This window comes from Equus quagga, chromosome 8 (genome assembly GCF_021613505.1).
Source record: "Equus quagga isolate Etosha38 chromosome 8, UCLA_HA_Equagga_1.0, whole genome shotgun sequence".
NCBI classification, from domain to species: domain Eukaryota; kingdom Metazoa; phylum Chordata; class Mammalia; order Perissodactyla; family Equidae; genus Equus; species Equus quagga.
The window spans coordinates 82655036-82669516 of record NC_060274.1 but is presented as its reverse complement, the minus strand read 5'-3'; the positions used below and the strand labels follow the sequence as shown (position 1 = coordinate 82669516).

At 35.1% G+C, this 14481-nt stretch overlaps 1 protein-coding gene across 1 annotated transcript in view; it reads left to right on the top strand.

The window, feature by feature from the left end:
* The window catches only part of SKAP2 (src kinase associated phosphoprotein 2), a 169456-nt gene that overhangs the window by 113900 nt on the left and 41075 nt on the right, over positions 1-14481 (top strand). Inside the window, exons 7-9 of the mRNA XM_046670360.1 lie at positions 2022-2146; positions 3010-3073; positions 3425-3562. Of these exons, the coding sequence (XP_046526316.1) occupies positions 2022-2146; positions 3010-3073; positions 3425-3562 (327 nt within the window). The remainder of the gene's footprint in view (positions 1-2021; positions 2147-3009; positions 3074-3424; positions 3563-14481) is intronic.

Here is a 14481-nt window from a genome sequence, read left to right as displayed (position 1 = left end):
TGGATCATTGACTAATATTCCTGGAACACATAAACTTGTATTGTGTGTGTGTGTATTTCAGTGGGAGGACGGGAAAGGTCTAGGAAGGTGTTACGAGCTTTGCCTGTATTGCTCCCTTGCTTGTTTTAAGTGCTTAGTATAAGAAGAACCAACTGTGCTTAGCCATTTATTATTTTAATGCTTTTGTCCCAATATTATTTTTCTAGTTAGGTATTTTGCAAAATATGTCCTGGGAGTACCAGTTCCATAAAGTCTTCTGGTAATAAAGGGTTCCATGGACAAATAATTTAGGGAAATGCTGCATATTAAATCTTTCTCATAGAAATTCAATCAATATGTAAATATATTAAGGGTCTCAAGAAGGCCTGGACTAACAAAACCTGTTTAACTTTAATTCAGCATTTCCCAAACTTATTTGATCCTAGAAACCTATTAATGTCCCATAAAACACACTTTGGGAAATACTGCCCTAATTTTTATAGTTTTTCTGAACCTCTTAGGGTTTGTTGTAAGCTTTTTTCCACAAAGCAAACTTTAGATTTTTGGATTTGAAACTTTTTTCAATCATCCAAAGATGTAAATTAGGACTAAATATGATTAGAATGTCCAGATTTAATTCAGGAATTTCTCACTCAGATTTCTTTCTCATTTGATGTTTTGAACAAGATATGATCTCATTGACCTTTTAAAAATATTTGTTACTTAAAACATTAAATTTGTATATTTAAGAAAAGGAGATAAATATTTTATTGGTGCACTGAGCTGAGCGAGCTCTTTACCCGACGATATTGGAGGCATTTCTGTGTTTTCCCTGAGCTCAGTAAAAGAGACAGTTGTCCTTACTCATGACTTTAATATTGTGTGTTAATCTAGGAAGTAAACCCATAGCTGTGCAGCTTTTCTATCAAAAGAGTATAACTTGGTGGAGTAGGAAGGCTGACTAATTTCATTTTCAGTTTCAGAGTGTTAAATTCTTTTTTGTATTCCTACTTTATTTGTCTTTGAAATAATATCTGACTAAAGCTCAAGTCGTCTTTTCTTTTGACTATTCATCATAGGAGATTCAAATAGGCTTTACTAGTCTAACTGTTCACTGACTGTTGGAGAAACCTACTTTGTTTTGGTAACTAATGCTTCTGTACTTGCTTTACCATTCCTTTCCAGCCAAATACTTTTTCCCCACCTAAGTCCTTTTATAATTAATAGTTTTGTTTTGTTTTGCTTTGCTTTTTAAATATAGAGTTCAATTCATACCAATTTAGGAGATTTTTTTTTTTTTAAACAACAGTTGTGTTGTAGAAGCTTTTTTGGGGATGGGGCGTGAGAGGGTGGTGATGAGGGGAGATAGTGGTAAATAAAGCCCAGCAAGTTTTCAGCTGGACAGGTTTCTCCACTGGCTTCCTAAATCTGAAAGAGCCACACATTTGTAGTAGGTTTGTCTAGCAAGTCCAAGTTCCAGTTCTTGGAGTTTCCCTACATGAAAGTGTCATATTTCCATACTTCCTTCTGAATAAAACCACTATTTGCAGATCTCTTCTTCTGGTTCCGTAAGATATCCTTTTTAAACCCAACCATCCCAAATACTTCTATAATTTTAGAATTAAAAGTGATATCTAGGGGCCAGCCCCATGGCAGAGTGCTTAAGTTCACACTCTCTGCTTTGGCCGCCCACGGTTGCACCAGTCCAGATCCTGGGCGTAGACGTGGCACTGCTCATCAGGCCATGCTGAGGTGGCATCTCACATAGCACAACCAGAAGGACCTACAACTAGAATATACAACTAGGTACTGAGGGGCTTTGGGGAGAAGAAGAAGAAGAGAAAAAAGGAAAAAGACACAGGATTGGCAACAGTTGTTAACTCAGGTGCCAATCTTTAAAAAAAAAAGAAGTGATATGTAGAAACATTATTTGAACATAATGACCAAAAATACTCTAAGAAAATAGAAATATAAGGTAATCGACTCAGTATTTATATTCACTATAGTAAATGAAATTCTAACTTTCATTTTATCTTCAACAGACAAACAACAGAAAGGTGAATTTGCAATAGATGGCTACAATGTCAGAATGAATAACACTCTTAGGAAGGATGGAAAGAAAGACTGCTGTTTTGAAATCTCTGCTCCTGATAAACGTGTCTATCAGGTTGGAATTTTTATGTTGCTTTGAATTAGGTTGATAAAATGTTCTGATTTCATTTATAAAGACATTAACATTTTGTTAAAACGACTCTTACTGACGTGTTAATAATACAAAATACCAGTTTTTGTACATTGAACATTCACATGAGAGGAAATACATTTAAAAAAAATTTCAGATTAGTTCAAGTGATATCTTCTTGAAAGAGAACAAGTGAATATGTAACTTATCAATTACTTCACATGTTGCATTTTATATCTGTTTTAATAGAACTGTATGATTTCTTAAAAGAATTGCATAGCAGAAAGAGTAAGTTATCAAAAGAAAAATATCAGAGTATTAATGCATATCGTATTGCTTAGGGTTGTGGGAGAAAATGAAGGTAAAGACACGGATCAGCTCTGCAATTCAAGAGCTATCAGCTAGCATCAATATGGAATGTATGTTTAATAAGTTTTAAATATCTGAGATTGCAGTTGAAAGCCAGTTAATTAAGTTGTCAGGTAGTGTGTTGGAATCTGACAAGAACATTTTTAAGAAAACTGTGCCCAGCAGTCTAAAGAAATTCATGGGTGTCTTCTAATTGTCAAGGGCAAATTTTGTTCGTCAGTTCTGTCTTTGACATTGATGAAGAGAAGCAGCTTTTTTTCTTGCACAGCTGCCAGCTGCTGATCAGAGTTCCAAATCCATCATCCTCTGCTTCAATTACGTAAATTTGTCAAAATTAACTGTACATTATAAGAAGCATCCTTGCAAGAAAAGTAGTGTTGGACATGAAAAGAATTACTAATGGTCTTAAAGAAATGATAAGAATGCAACATACCTTTCTACTGCAGTGATTTTTCTTATTATTGTTTGTTTTTTATTAGTTCACAGCAGCTTCTCCCAAAGATGCTGAAGAATGGGTTCAGCAGCTGAAATTTGTTTTACAAGGTAAGAGCAATCGATTGAACAGGTTATTGCAGTCTTTAAATACTGGACAACTGAATGATTTGGATTTTCATATAAAAAATCTTATTGACTTCTGTGAGAATGACCAAGGGAACATGACTGGTGTTAATACAGACCATTCACTTCAGATTTATAAAAGTATCTTTTCTGTAAGTACCAGTTGGGAACTTTGAAATTAATGTATTTATGCAACAATCAATTAAAAATATTTTAAGTTAAGGATATAGCATATAACAATATTGTGACTTTGTAGGGCTGCATTAATTGAGGAAACGGTTTTGAAAATCTCCTTTGCATTCCTTAAAAATTTACTTCATGAAACATATCTTGTAGATATGGGATCTGATAATATTCCTGAGGATGATGAAGAAAGAGGAGAATTATATGATGATGTTGATCATCCTCTCCCAATCAGCAGTTCACCAGGAAGCAGTCAACCAATTGATGATGAAATTTATGAAGAGCTTCCAGGTATTTATTATCTGGTGATTCATTTAAGGATTTTAGAGCTTTTTAAAAAATGTCATATATCATCAAGTTGACAACTTGAGTAGAAAATGGTGAGATCTTAAAAACAAGGACAAAGAAAATCTTCAAAACTCTATTTTACGCAAAGGGTTCTGCTTGAGGCATTTTAAGTGAGTGGATGTACGCTTATGAAAAGTGAATGGAATGTTAAAATGAAGCAGATACAGTCCTAATCTCATGGGACTTTTGGCTCATTAGCATTGTTTATGCTACATAATTTTTTAATTAAAAAATTGACTTGCCTTACAGTTTTTTCCACCAACTCACACATCATTTTTTGTTTATACATCTTGGAACTTCCATTAACCAGAAGTTCTGTGCACACCCCATATGTCAACAGCTTCTGCCTCATAGATTCCTCCTTGCTGGAGTGTATTGCGTTGTCTTAAAGGAATATTGTTGAACTAGAAGCAAAGGCCTTTTGAGGCTTGAGGTTTTCTTGATAGTTTATCATCGGGATGAATAAGTTATCTTATTCTACATTTTCAGTCATGGTTTAGTGTTTATATGCCTTAGTATCTGTTATGAATCATAAAATTAATTATCTGTTAGCTATTTGACTTGTAGTTTTGAGAGTCAATCTAAAACAGAAAGATAGGCATCTGGAACTTGGGATATTTAGAATATGAAAACATTCAGGGAATTTTTGCATTACTAATACTCTAGGTTGAAATAAGCTTTTTTCTGGCTATTAAAAAAATCGGTAGAGAAGAAAAAGGGATTATAAGCAATATAAGTGAGATTTAACATCTCATGTAGACAGGCTATTTTTCTGTGAATAGAACAATTTAACGACATAGTATAAACCTTTAAAATTCATTTCAGAATTACTTAAAGTGTTGCAAATTAATGTACAGATGTCATTTTCAGTGAAGTCAGTAGAACATAATAGCTAGCATGGACTTTAGAGTTAAAAAGTTTAAATTCTGGCTGTACCGTTTACTAGCTCAACGACCTTAAAAGTCAATTTCTTCATCTATAAAATGGGGATAGTCATTGGGGAGGGTAAATGAGGTAATGTATCTAAAGCTCTTAGCACAGGGCTTGAATCATAGCAAGCCCACAACAAATTGTCACATCGTCATTATTGTATCTGGTAAATTCTTGCAAGTGCTCATATGAAGGTATAATAATGGTTCTCTGACCAAGTAAGAATTAAGGTTTGTAATGGTATTATAAATTCAAGAAATTACAAAAACTGTTCAAAATATGCGTCTACATATTGTCCTTTCTTACCCTAGAAGAAGCTGATTAGTATAAAAGCATAATTTTGTGGGAAATAGTAACCTATATATTTCTATTATTTTAGTGAAACATAGTTCGTAACTCTCTCCTTTCTGATTTATCCTAAGAAAATGGCATCTGCCATAGCATCAGTTATTCTCAAGCAGGAAGACTATTCTCTGGCTGCTTATTTTTAGTCATACCATATCATTAATAACAATGATTTTAATCTTTAAAATGTTCAGGAGAGCTTATACAGATGTAAAATGGAAGAGTGTAGTACCTTTAAACACAATATTACTATCATATACATTTTATTCTTTTAAAATCCTGCAATGAATGGGTTACATTACAATTGTTGAATTGACTGTCAATTAAGTTCTGTGTTTCTTCAACTTGATCATCCTCTCCCTGCCCCCAAATAGAGAAATGGTCAGGAATAGGATCAAGTATTCACAATCATTTTCATAATAAGGGTCCAAGGAAGATCTCCTGTAAGTAGCTTGAAATCTTAAAAGCATGAAACGTCTTTTACTTTCCCTTGCTACAGATGTTCTTCTTAATCCCTTTTTTTGGCCTGGGGCCACATAATTGTTGGAAATAACTGGTTGCTCTTTAAGTAGTCTTACTTCTTGCTGTGGTCCTGGAAGAAATCTTAGCTGCCCTGGGATTGCTTGCCCCAGCCTGGGATCCCAGTTGCTGTACAGAGTGATTGAGCTTGGTCGAGCCTGCAGCTGTGCCCCTGGGGAGGAGGCTGGCGGAGGCAGCTGCGGAATGTCTAGCTCGTCTTTCTTCCTCGGTGTAACCGAGAGCCACTTCAACATCTGCACAGTTCAAGTTGGCCGAGTTGGAGCCAGCCACTACAGAGGGGATTTTTCTTAGTGAAAGCCCTAAAGTTGTCTCTTAGAGGTTTTGTTTGATTAAATATCTAAAACTAGAAAGGTAACTTTTTTCCTTTAAGAAATGATCTCTCTTTCATAATAAGAATTGAACTAATTGCTTTCACTTCTGTGAAATATGAGTATAATTTTGAAAGGAGGTGAAGACAGTGGAAAAGTAGTGGACACGTTTACAAACTGTTGGTATTTTTCCAGTTCTGTACAAAGAACTGCATATCTCTGAAATCTGACTGGTTAAATTCCCGGAATTAATTAATACTACCATTTCAACACAATTTTCTGTCAATTATATATAGTTGAAAACTAATCCTCTTAGTTGAAAGATGAAGCATACAAATGTGTTTGAAGAAAAATCTAAGCATTCAACATGTTACTTTAAATCACAAAGTTCTTTTTTTGAGAAAGTAAAACTCTTACTCTAATAAATGCATTTTTTAATGTAAAATAAACCTGCAGTGTTTAAGTCTCAAGAATAAGAAGAAAACATTGTTTAAAAAACTGTATTGCAAAATATCCCTTAAAAACGTCCATAATTCTAAATGTTCATAAATTCCATAATTTACACTATTGTATAAATAGTCTCGTAATTGTTTTTCAGTTAGAATATTCTAACTTTATTACAATAGTTTCTCTTTCATTTCTTGTTCATTAATTTTTAACTAACTTCACAAATGAATAAGAATAAATTTGTAAAATTTCTTTGCATTTAGAGGATTAATACATATGTACAGAAGAGTTGAGAGAGTGCCATTTCTGGGGAGTATTAAAGGCATCTGGCTTTTCTTCAAAATACCTTAATGCTTTGACTTCTTTTATGTCTTAGTACCTGTTAGCATAGGCCAGGCAAAGTGGCTTACAGTGTAATGTTCCTATAGTCTATACTATGTTACAATAGTGTATTTGTTTGCACAGCTAATATATTGATCAAAGTGTGTTAATCCATTTTTTAATGCAGTAATGAGTTCATTTGGTTTAGCACAAATTTCGGAAGTTATTGCTCATTTTTTCACTAGAAATACAGAAGAACATTTTTGTTTGATTTTGAATCTTGAAAGGGGAAGACAATACTTGGGACATTGTTGCAAAAATCAATCCAGCTTGCTCTTCTCTTCTAGTTACCTTGTCACTTGATTTTTTTTTAATGTCAGGAAATTGTGCAGAAAAAACAACAAAAAGATTTTTTTAGATATAGACTAATAGAATCAGTCCAGTAACAAGACGGTAACCTCCTGTTAGCCTGTTAAATCTGTCGCTTTCAAGGGAATTGCATTTGAAATTCTTCTGGCAAGGGGACTGGAGGAGAGAGGGCAACATAAAACAGGAAGATGAATTTCTAATTCCATTAACCTATTTTTTTAAGTGTTAATTCATTCATTTTTTTTTATCGTAATGACAGATTAAACTATTACAAGCCAGGAAAGGATGTTTTTATCCTTTGGTCATTCAATTACATTTTAAATTTATTCAGTCTCACTATCTGCATCTAAAATGGAACATAAAGTAAAATGCAACTATAAATTTTTTTCAATGAAACTATGATGTATACATAAAAAAGAAGTGTTTGGGTCCTTAAATTTGAAGCAGTCTCCGGCAAGTGGACATGAATGCTAACTTAATCAAAAGTGGTAACAACCCCCCAAAATACATTTTAGCTTTATTTTCTTGCTGAATAATTATCACTCATATTACCAAGTTAATATCAAGATTTTAGGGGACCCTGGAGTCTCGGGTGTTAACATCATTGTAAGTGATGGTAGGTCCTGGTTTCACCAAAGAATTTTTCTCATTCCTTCTTTGGAATGTGGAGGAAAGATGCCAGCTGACTTTCACAGAACCACATATATTCAGCATTTTAATATTGTTAGTCCAGGCAGCCTGCTGGCATTCTTTTTTCTTAAACTATGGTACTGAATTATAAAGTTGTTAAGTGTGGAGGTATGGTGTCTAATATACGGTATGATAAACATTTTTTCCCAAGTGGATAACTAGATTAGAGTCAATTTTTTGGATGGTTTCAGCTCTGAACTCTGCTGAGAGGGTTATCTGAAGTTATAGAATATAAGGAAAACATCCATAAATTAGGGTCACTGCACATGTCTAATTGTTTATATTTTTGTCTTTGTTGAATATAAATATGACTTTAGTGTTCTTTATGTTACCTATTTCGTAATATGGCATGAAGCTTTGGAATATAATTGTGCCTGTCATGTAGTTTTTCTCTGCTTTGCCATTGGCATTGCAAACAAATTCTTTTCATTGCAAGAGATGGTTTAACATATATTAAAACCCAAAATACCTGTGTGTAGGCAAAACTTACATTTTTACTGGCAGAGAGATAAGCTAATCTGTTTTTTGCAACTTGGAGCTATATCAGTGGTTTTCAATGAGAGCAGATTTTGATCCCCAGGGTACATTTAATGATTTAATGCCTGGAGGCATTTGTGGTTGCCAGAACTGGTGCATGTGCGTGCATACATGTGTGTGCATGTATGTGTGTCACAGGCATCTAGTGTGTAGAGGCCAGGGATGCTGCTAAACATCCTACAATGCAGAGGGCAGCCCCTACAACAAAGAATTATCTGGCCCCAAATGCCGATAGTGGTAAGGTTGAGAAAGCTTGGTGCAGGACTGTAATGGATAGCTTTTGCTTTATCACCTTTTTATCTGTATCTCTTGAGTTATAAAAACCCATAAACCATGCTCCGTGGAAGAGTTTATTTTTATGGACACAACATAGGTTTTCTTACGTACATAAAACTAGGATTTCATAGAATGGTTCTAGGTCATAAGGGACCAGCTGGACGAGTCTGTCACTGTTTCCTTCAAGGGACTGAAGTTCTGTCAGTCTTAGAGAAATGAGAAAACCATCAAAGATGAAAAAGGAAGGACACTTTTTCTCTATTTTCGTGAGCTACAATGTGTGAAGGAAGAGTTTAATTTTGATGTTGTAAATATGTGTCTTTCTTGTATGAATACTTGGCTTATAATATTCTGGTAGGGTTGTTCTTTTGAGGCTGAAGTGAAAGACCCGTGGGTAAGGGGTTGGATCCTCTTAAAGGGAGTAAGGCATCCTGGGAGAATGCAGGGTCATGCAATTCCAGGGGTACCTGGAAGGTAGCTTTAAGAGGAGAAGAAGCCCTCTTATAGGACTTCTCTCCCTTCTTGGGCCTGGATTTCGAAGAGAGTAATGAGCTTGAGATGGCAGGAAAATGGTCTCTGCCCTGGAGGTCAACAGGGAAGCACTCAGGCAGCCCTGAGAGGGATCGGTGAAGGTGGGCTCACCTGAATGTACTTCACAACAAGCCACGTCAGGCGTTCTTTGTTATTCTCAGTTCATTTTCCTTTTGCTCTTGCTAAGTCTTAATTTTTAAATCTTTATTTACAAACAATACATGCTCACAGGAAAAAACCTTAAATATTGCTGATGTGCATAAAATAAAAAAGTGGAAATCATTCACCCTCTACCCTAAGTAAACATCAGTAACAGTTGATATGAATCTTTTGTCTTTTTTTTGCCCATTTACAAATATACAAATGCATGGAAATTTTTTTTAAAAACGAGATCCTTCTTTTGATTCACGTTCTTCTGCCCTTTATTGCCTTTTCTTCCTACTTCCTTACTACCTTCTTCCTTTTCTCATTCTTTTATTTTCTTACCTTCCCTTTTTCTTTTCCATCCTTTCTTTTCTTCCTTGCTTTCATTTCTTTCATTCTGTAAATATTCTTAAGCACTTATTATGTGGCAGGCACTGCGCCGAGGTGCTGCAATCCCTCTGCCATTCTTACACAGGCCTTAAAGGGGTGTAACTGTTCCTTCCCTTCTTGGCCCAAGCCTTGACCTATGACTACACCCTTAATTCCCTGTGTTTTTTTATGTCTTATGTACATATATGCCAGCCCTGGTTGTCTAGTGGTTAAAATTAGGCACTCTTACCACCGTGGCCCAGGTTCATTTCCTGGTCAGAGAGCCACACTACCCGTCCATCAGTTGTCATCCTGTGGCAGCTGTGTGATGCTGAACACTATGCCGCCAGTATTTCAAATACCAGCAGGGTCACCCATAGTGGACAGGTTTCAGCAGAGCTTCCAGACTAGTCTAGAAGGAAGGACCTGGCTGCCTACTTCTGAAAAAATTGGCCATGAAAACCCTATGAATAACAGTGGAGCATTGTCTGATACAGTGCCAGAAGGTGAGAGGATGGCGCAAAAAGAGCAGGTATGGTTCTACTTTGCTGTATACAGGGTCTCTAGGAGTTGGAATCAACTTGACAGCCAAGAACAATAACAAAAAAGTATATATACTATGTTCATGTCTCATGAGTTTGTTGTTTTTGCTTTTCTGTCATAGGAATCCTGTCTTCTGACAGATAGTGTCAAAACTATCATGACATCGTCTCTCAAGCTATCCTCCACTTCCCCTCTTCCTCTCCATCTGCCTCTTATCTACCAGCTCCACCTCCTGTCCCTACACACAGAATACCTTTCTCTAAATCTGCAACTAGTAAATTGTTGTGGTTGAGAGCAACACATTGCTTTGCCTCCCAGCTCTGCCCCTTACTATGAACTTTAGCCTAAAGAAAAGTGAATACAGAGGAAAGGTGGAGAATACAGGAAACAATAGTGAACACAGAAATGGGTAAAATATGTTAGTGACTTTTACTAACTGTTGATTATTTTTACATGAGCTTTTTTTTAATTTAAAAAAAGAGGTAAAACTAGGGGCCGGCCCAGTGGCACAGTGGTTAAGTTCACACGTTCCACTTCAGTGACCTGGAGTTTGCCGGTTCAGATCCTGGGTGGGGACCAGGGCACCACTTGTCATGCCATGCTGTGGCAGGCGTCCCACATATAAAATAGAGGAAGGTGGGCACGGATGTTAGCTCAGGGCCAGTCTTCCTCAGCAAAAAGAGGAGAATTGGTAGCAGATGTTAGCTCAGGGCTAATCTTCCTCAAAAAAATAAAAAATAAAAAAAGAGGCGAAACTAAATGTAACTAACAATTAATAAAATTAGCGGGGGCAAGATGAAGATGTAGGGTAATGAAAGTATGTTAACTGTTATTCTGTTCAGGAGGAAGGAGGAGAGAAATACTTAGTAATTGTGGTCTTTGTTAGGAAATACATGTTAAAATTTCAGAATAAGTACCAAATAGGAATGCAATTTTGGGGTTCCCAAAGCAGGAGAGGCGAAATAAAAGTGATCTCAGAAAAAAATTTAAATCTAAAAGAAGGCAGGGAAAAAAAAGAAAAAGGAGCAAAGAGAAAATAAGGTAAAAATAAGCCCAAATATAAAAGTAATTACAATAAATGTAACTTGATTAAATTTATCTGTTAAAGACAGAAATTATCACATTGGATTTTTTTTTAGTCTAGTAACATTCTTCTTAGGGGAAATATTTCTGAAATAAAACCACATAGACATTTTCAAAATAAGGGAATGAAAATAAATATACCAGGCAATCTTCTTGAAAGAAAGCTGCTACAGCAATGTTAACAACAGACAGTATAGAATTTAAGGCATAAAGCAATAAAAGGAGTACTGAATGACACTGCATAATAATAGTAAAAGAAGATAAAGCTTAAATGCTTCTAACTACATAACCTTGAAAACTATAAGGCAAAAACTTATTATAAGACAAATTTGACAAATCCTCAATCATAGTGGGAAATTTTAATATATCCCTTTTAGAAATTGGTAGACCAAGGGGGCAAAAATTAGTAAGCGTAAGGAAGATTTGAACCAAAAAATTAATAAACTTGATCTAATCTATCTAAAAAGATGTATGTTCTTTTCAGTATACATAGAATATTCATGGAAATTGACTACATATAATTTCACAATTGAATCTCAACATATAGATTTGCCTGAATGTATATCATACAGACTACATTCTTTAAATACAATGAAATTTGATTAGAAACCAACACACTAAAAATATAATTAAAAATAACCAAGCCCTTGTGTTTGGAGGTGAAAAATAAACTTCTGAATAGCTCATGAGTTAAAAAAGGAAATCACAATGGAAATTACAAAATATGTAGTTCTGAAAGACAAAATAGTACTGATAAAAATTTGTGGCATGATGCGTTAAACCATGTTTGGAGGGATATGGTGAAGAATAAGATAAATGAGAGAATTAATCCATAAGGAACTGGAGATGAGAGAACAATCTGAAAAAAGACTAAAATAAGTGCATTTAAAATGATTAAAGAGACAAAAGAAGGAATAGAAACTTTAACAAGAGGAAAGGACCCTACAAAAAAAGATCAGATTTCTTTTTTAGAGACCCTAATAGAATCACTAGAAGTTATTGATGGTTTGGATTATTTAGCCACCAAATTCTAAATTTTCAGACTCACATGTTTATGTTTACATTGCCTAGAGAACTAGTTGGTGAACCAGAAGGTACTCAAATGTCAACCGCTCTAATCAGATGAAAATACTAGCATTTATAAAACAAGAAGAAAAATTTCACTAATGGAGCTGGGCTATTAAGATTTTTCTGTGAATTTTAGATGAAGAATCCTAAAACTGTGCCAGAAGGTCAAATATTCACACTGTAGGTTTTGTATCTATACATAACTGAATGCCTTATCTTTTAGTACCAAGAAATCTCAGCAATTAGTTTCAAGGCCTAGCTTCTAATCGCTTTTTTATCAGACTTTTTAACTGGAGTCTTCATTCTGCAGATATGATTTGCCAACCATGTAGAGTATAAACAGATCAGAACCTGCTTTTGTTTTTAATTCCTCCATCCTTTCAGAACATAGAATGTGATAAAGTTTGTAGTAGCTTCACAAAAATTTATTTGCTTTTTTAGGTCCTAGAAAAAATACACACACATACACACACACACACACACACAACATCTCTAGAGACAGGCTGCAGCAGGAGAGCGTCAAGCTTCACTATTTTTGCAGATAGGTCAGCTGGGAATATCAACTTCCTAAGAGTACTCAGCTGCTTACTTTAAAGCAATGATTAATAAGAATGGACAAGTTCAACATAATGTCAGCGATAAATATAAGCACTCTTCATATCTGGCCTCAGCAAGCGCTGCAGTCAAGTAAATGCAAAGCCTTCAACAAAGTCAGAAAAAATCCAGTCCAACTTAATTAAGCTCAAGTGAAATTTTACCTTGATCTTGTTTTAAATAAGACATTCTGTTATAGATTTGTTCCTCTTTATTAGAACTTCGTTAGAATTCTTACTAAGAAATGACAGCTCCTTATAACTGCTTATCCATTAGCCCCTTTGTTCGTTATTACAGGAGTTGAGATGGAGCAGAAAATTTTTCTTATGGATGAATAAGGAAATTCAGATGCAGAGTGGCATTTTGGAGCTCTCTTTGGAACTGGATCCTAAATCTCCTACCTTCTTGTCTGGGCGTCTTTCCACATTCCTGATCCTGGTTCAAGGAGCTGCAATCTAACTCTACTTCTCTTTAGCATGAAAATTCTTGCAGAGCTCTTTGGGCCCTGTCTCCGGTGTCTCTTCACCTGCTCACTCCTTAATGCCTGGCAATTTGATTTGCTATCTTTATCTCTTAACTAAAACAGCTCCCTCAAAGTCACCAGTACTCGCCCGATCATCAGTCTCTGTCCTCAAAGTCATCTCTGGAAATTTTATTTTACTCACCACCCCTTTCTTCCTGAAACTCTCCTCCTTTGGCCTTTCCCATTTTGTTTTCTTGTTATATATAATATTTATAAGTAAGCATCTCAGTACTATTTTAGATTTCCTGATGGTTGCTGATTGTTTCAAGTTATTTTCCTATTTATGCTTTATTTCCTTAATAGTGGAGCTTTTTGTTTCTACTTTGTCTTTTCTTCTCATCATATGTTCTTATTATTATGTGTTTAATTGATTCAACAAATATTTATTGAAAGCCCATTACATGCTAGGTTCTGTTCTAGCTGTTGGGGGTTTAGGCATAAAAAAGGCAGACCTGTTCTCTGTTAAGATAATTACAAATTGTAGTAAGTGATACGAAGATAAGAGGATGATGTGAAAGGAGTAAATATTTTATATTCTGTGGTCAAGGAAGAGGCGACATTTAAACTGAAACCTCTTGGATAAAACTAGTAAATGCAAAAAGCCAAATGAAGCACCTTCTAGGCACAGGGAATGCCAAGTGCAAAGGTGCTGAGGCTGGAGAATGCTGAGGTGTTCAAGAACCAGTCAAGCACTAGGCACCTTGTACTAAATTAATATGTCAAGGTAATGAAGTAATTAAAGAACAAAAATTCATTCAAATAGCATATAGATAAAACTTGTGGTTGATTAGTTTTTCATTTTTCTATCCACACAGTCCACAATCAACTCTACCATATTTTCTTATATATCTCACTATCTACAAGATACAGAGTGGATGCTAAGATGATGAATAAATAGCCCGTGTCCTGAAATATGCTATAGTTTAATCAGAGAAACAGGTATATGAATATCTATAGAAAAAAACAATAAAATTAAACATATATATAGATAGATCTATCTATCAATATATCTATGTATCTATCTAAATCACACTGTTACCGATTCCAAAGTCCAGTGGTATTACTATACCACTTGGCCCCCTATCCACACCTTTGTAGAACCTGTGTAGTCACCCATCAGAAACAATGACAGTACCCTTGTTGATTCTGTATGTTTATTACACTATTGTATGGTATTGTTACAAATATAGTATTTTCTCTACACCCACTTAGGTGGAACCTTTGTGGTCATTCCATTAAAAACA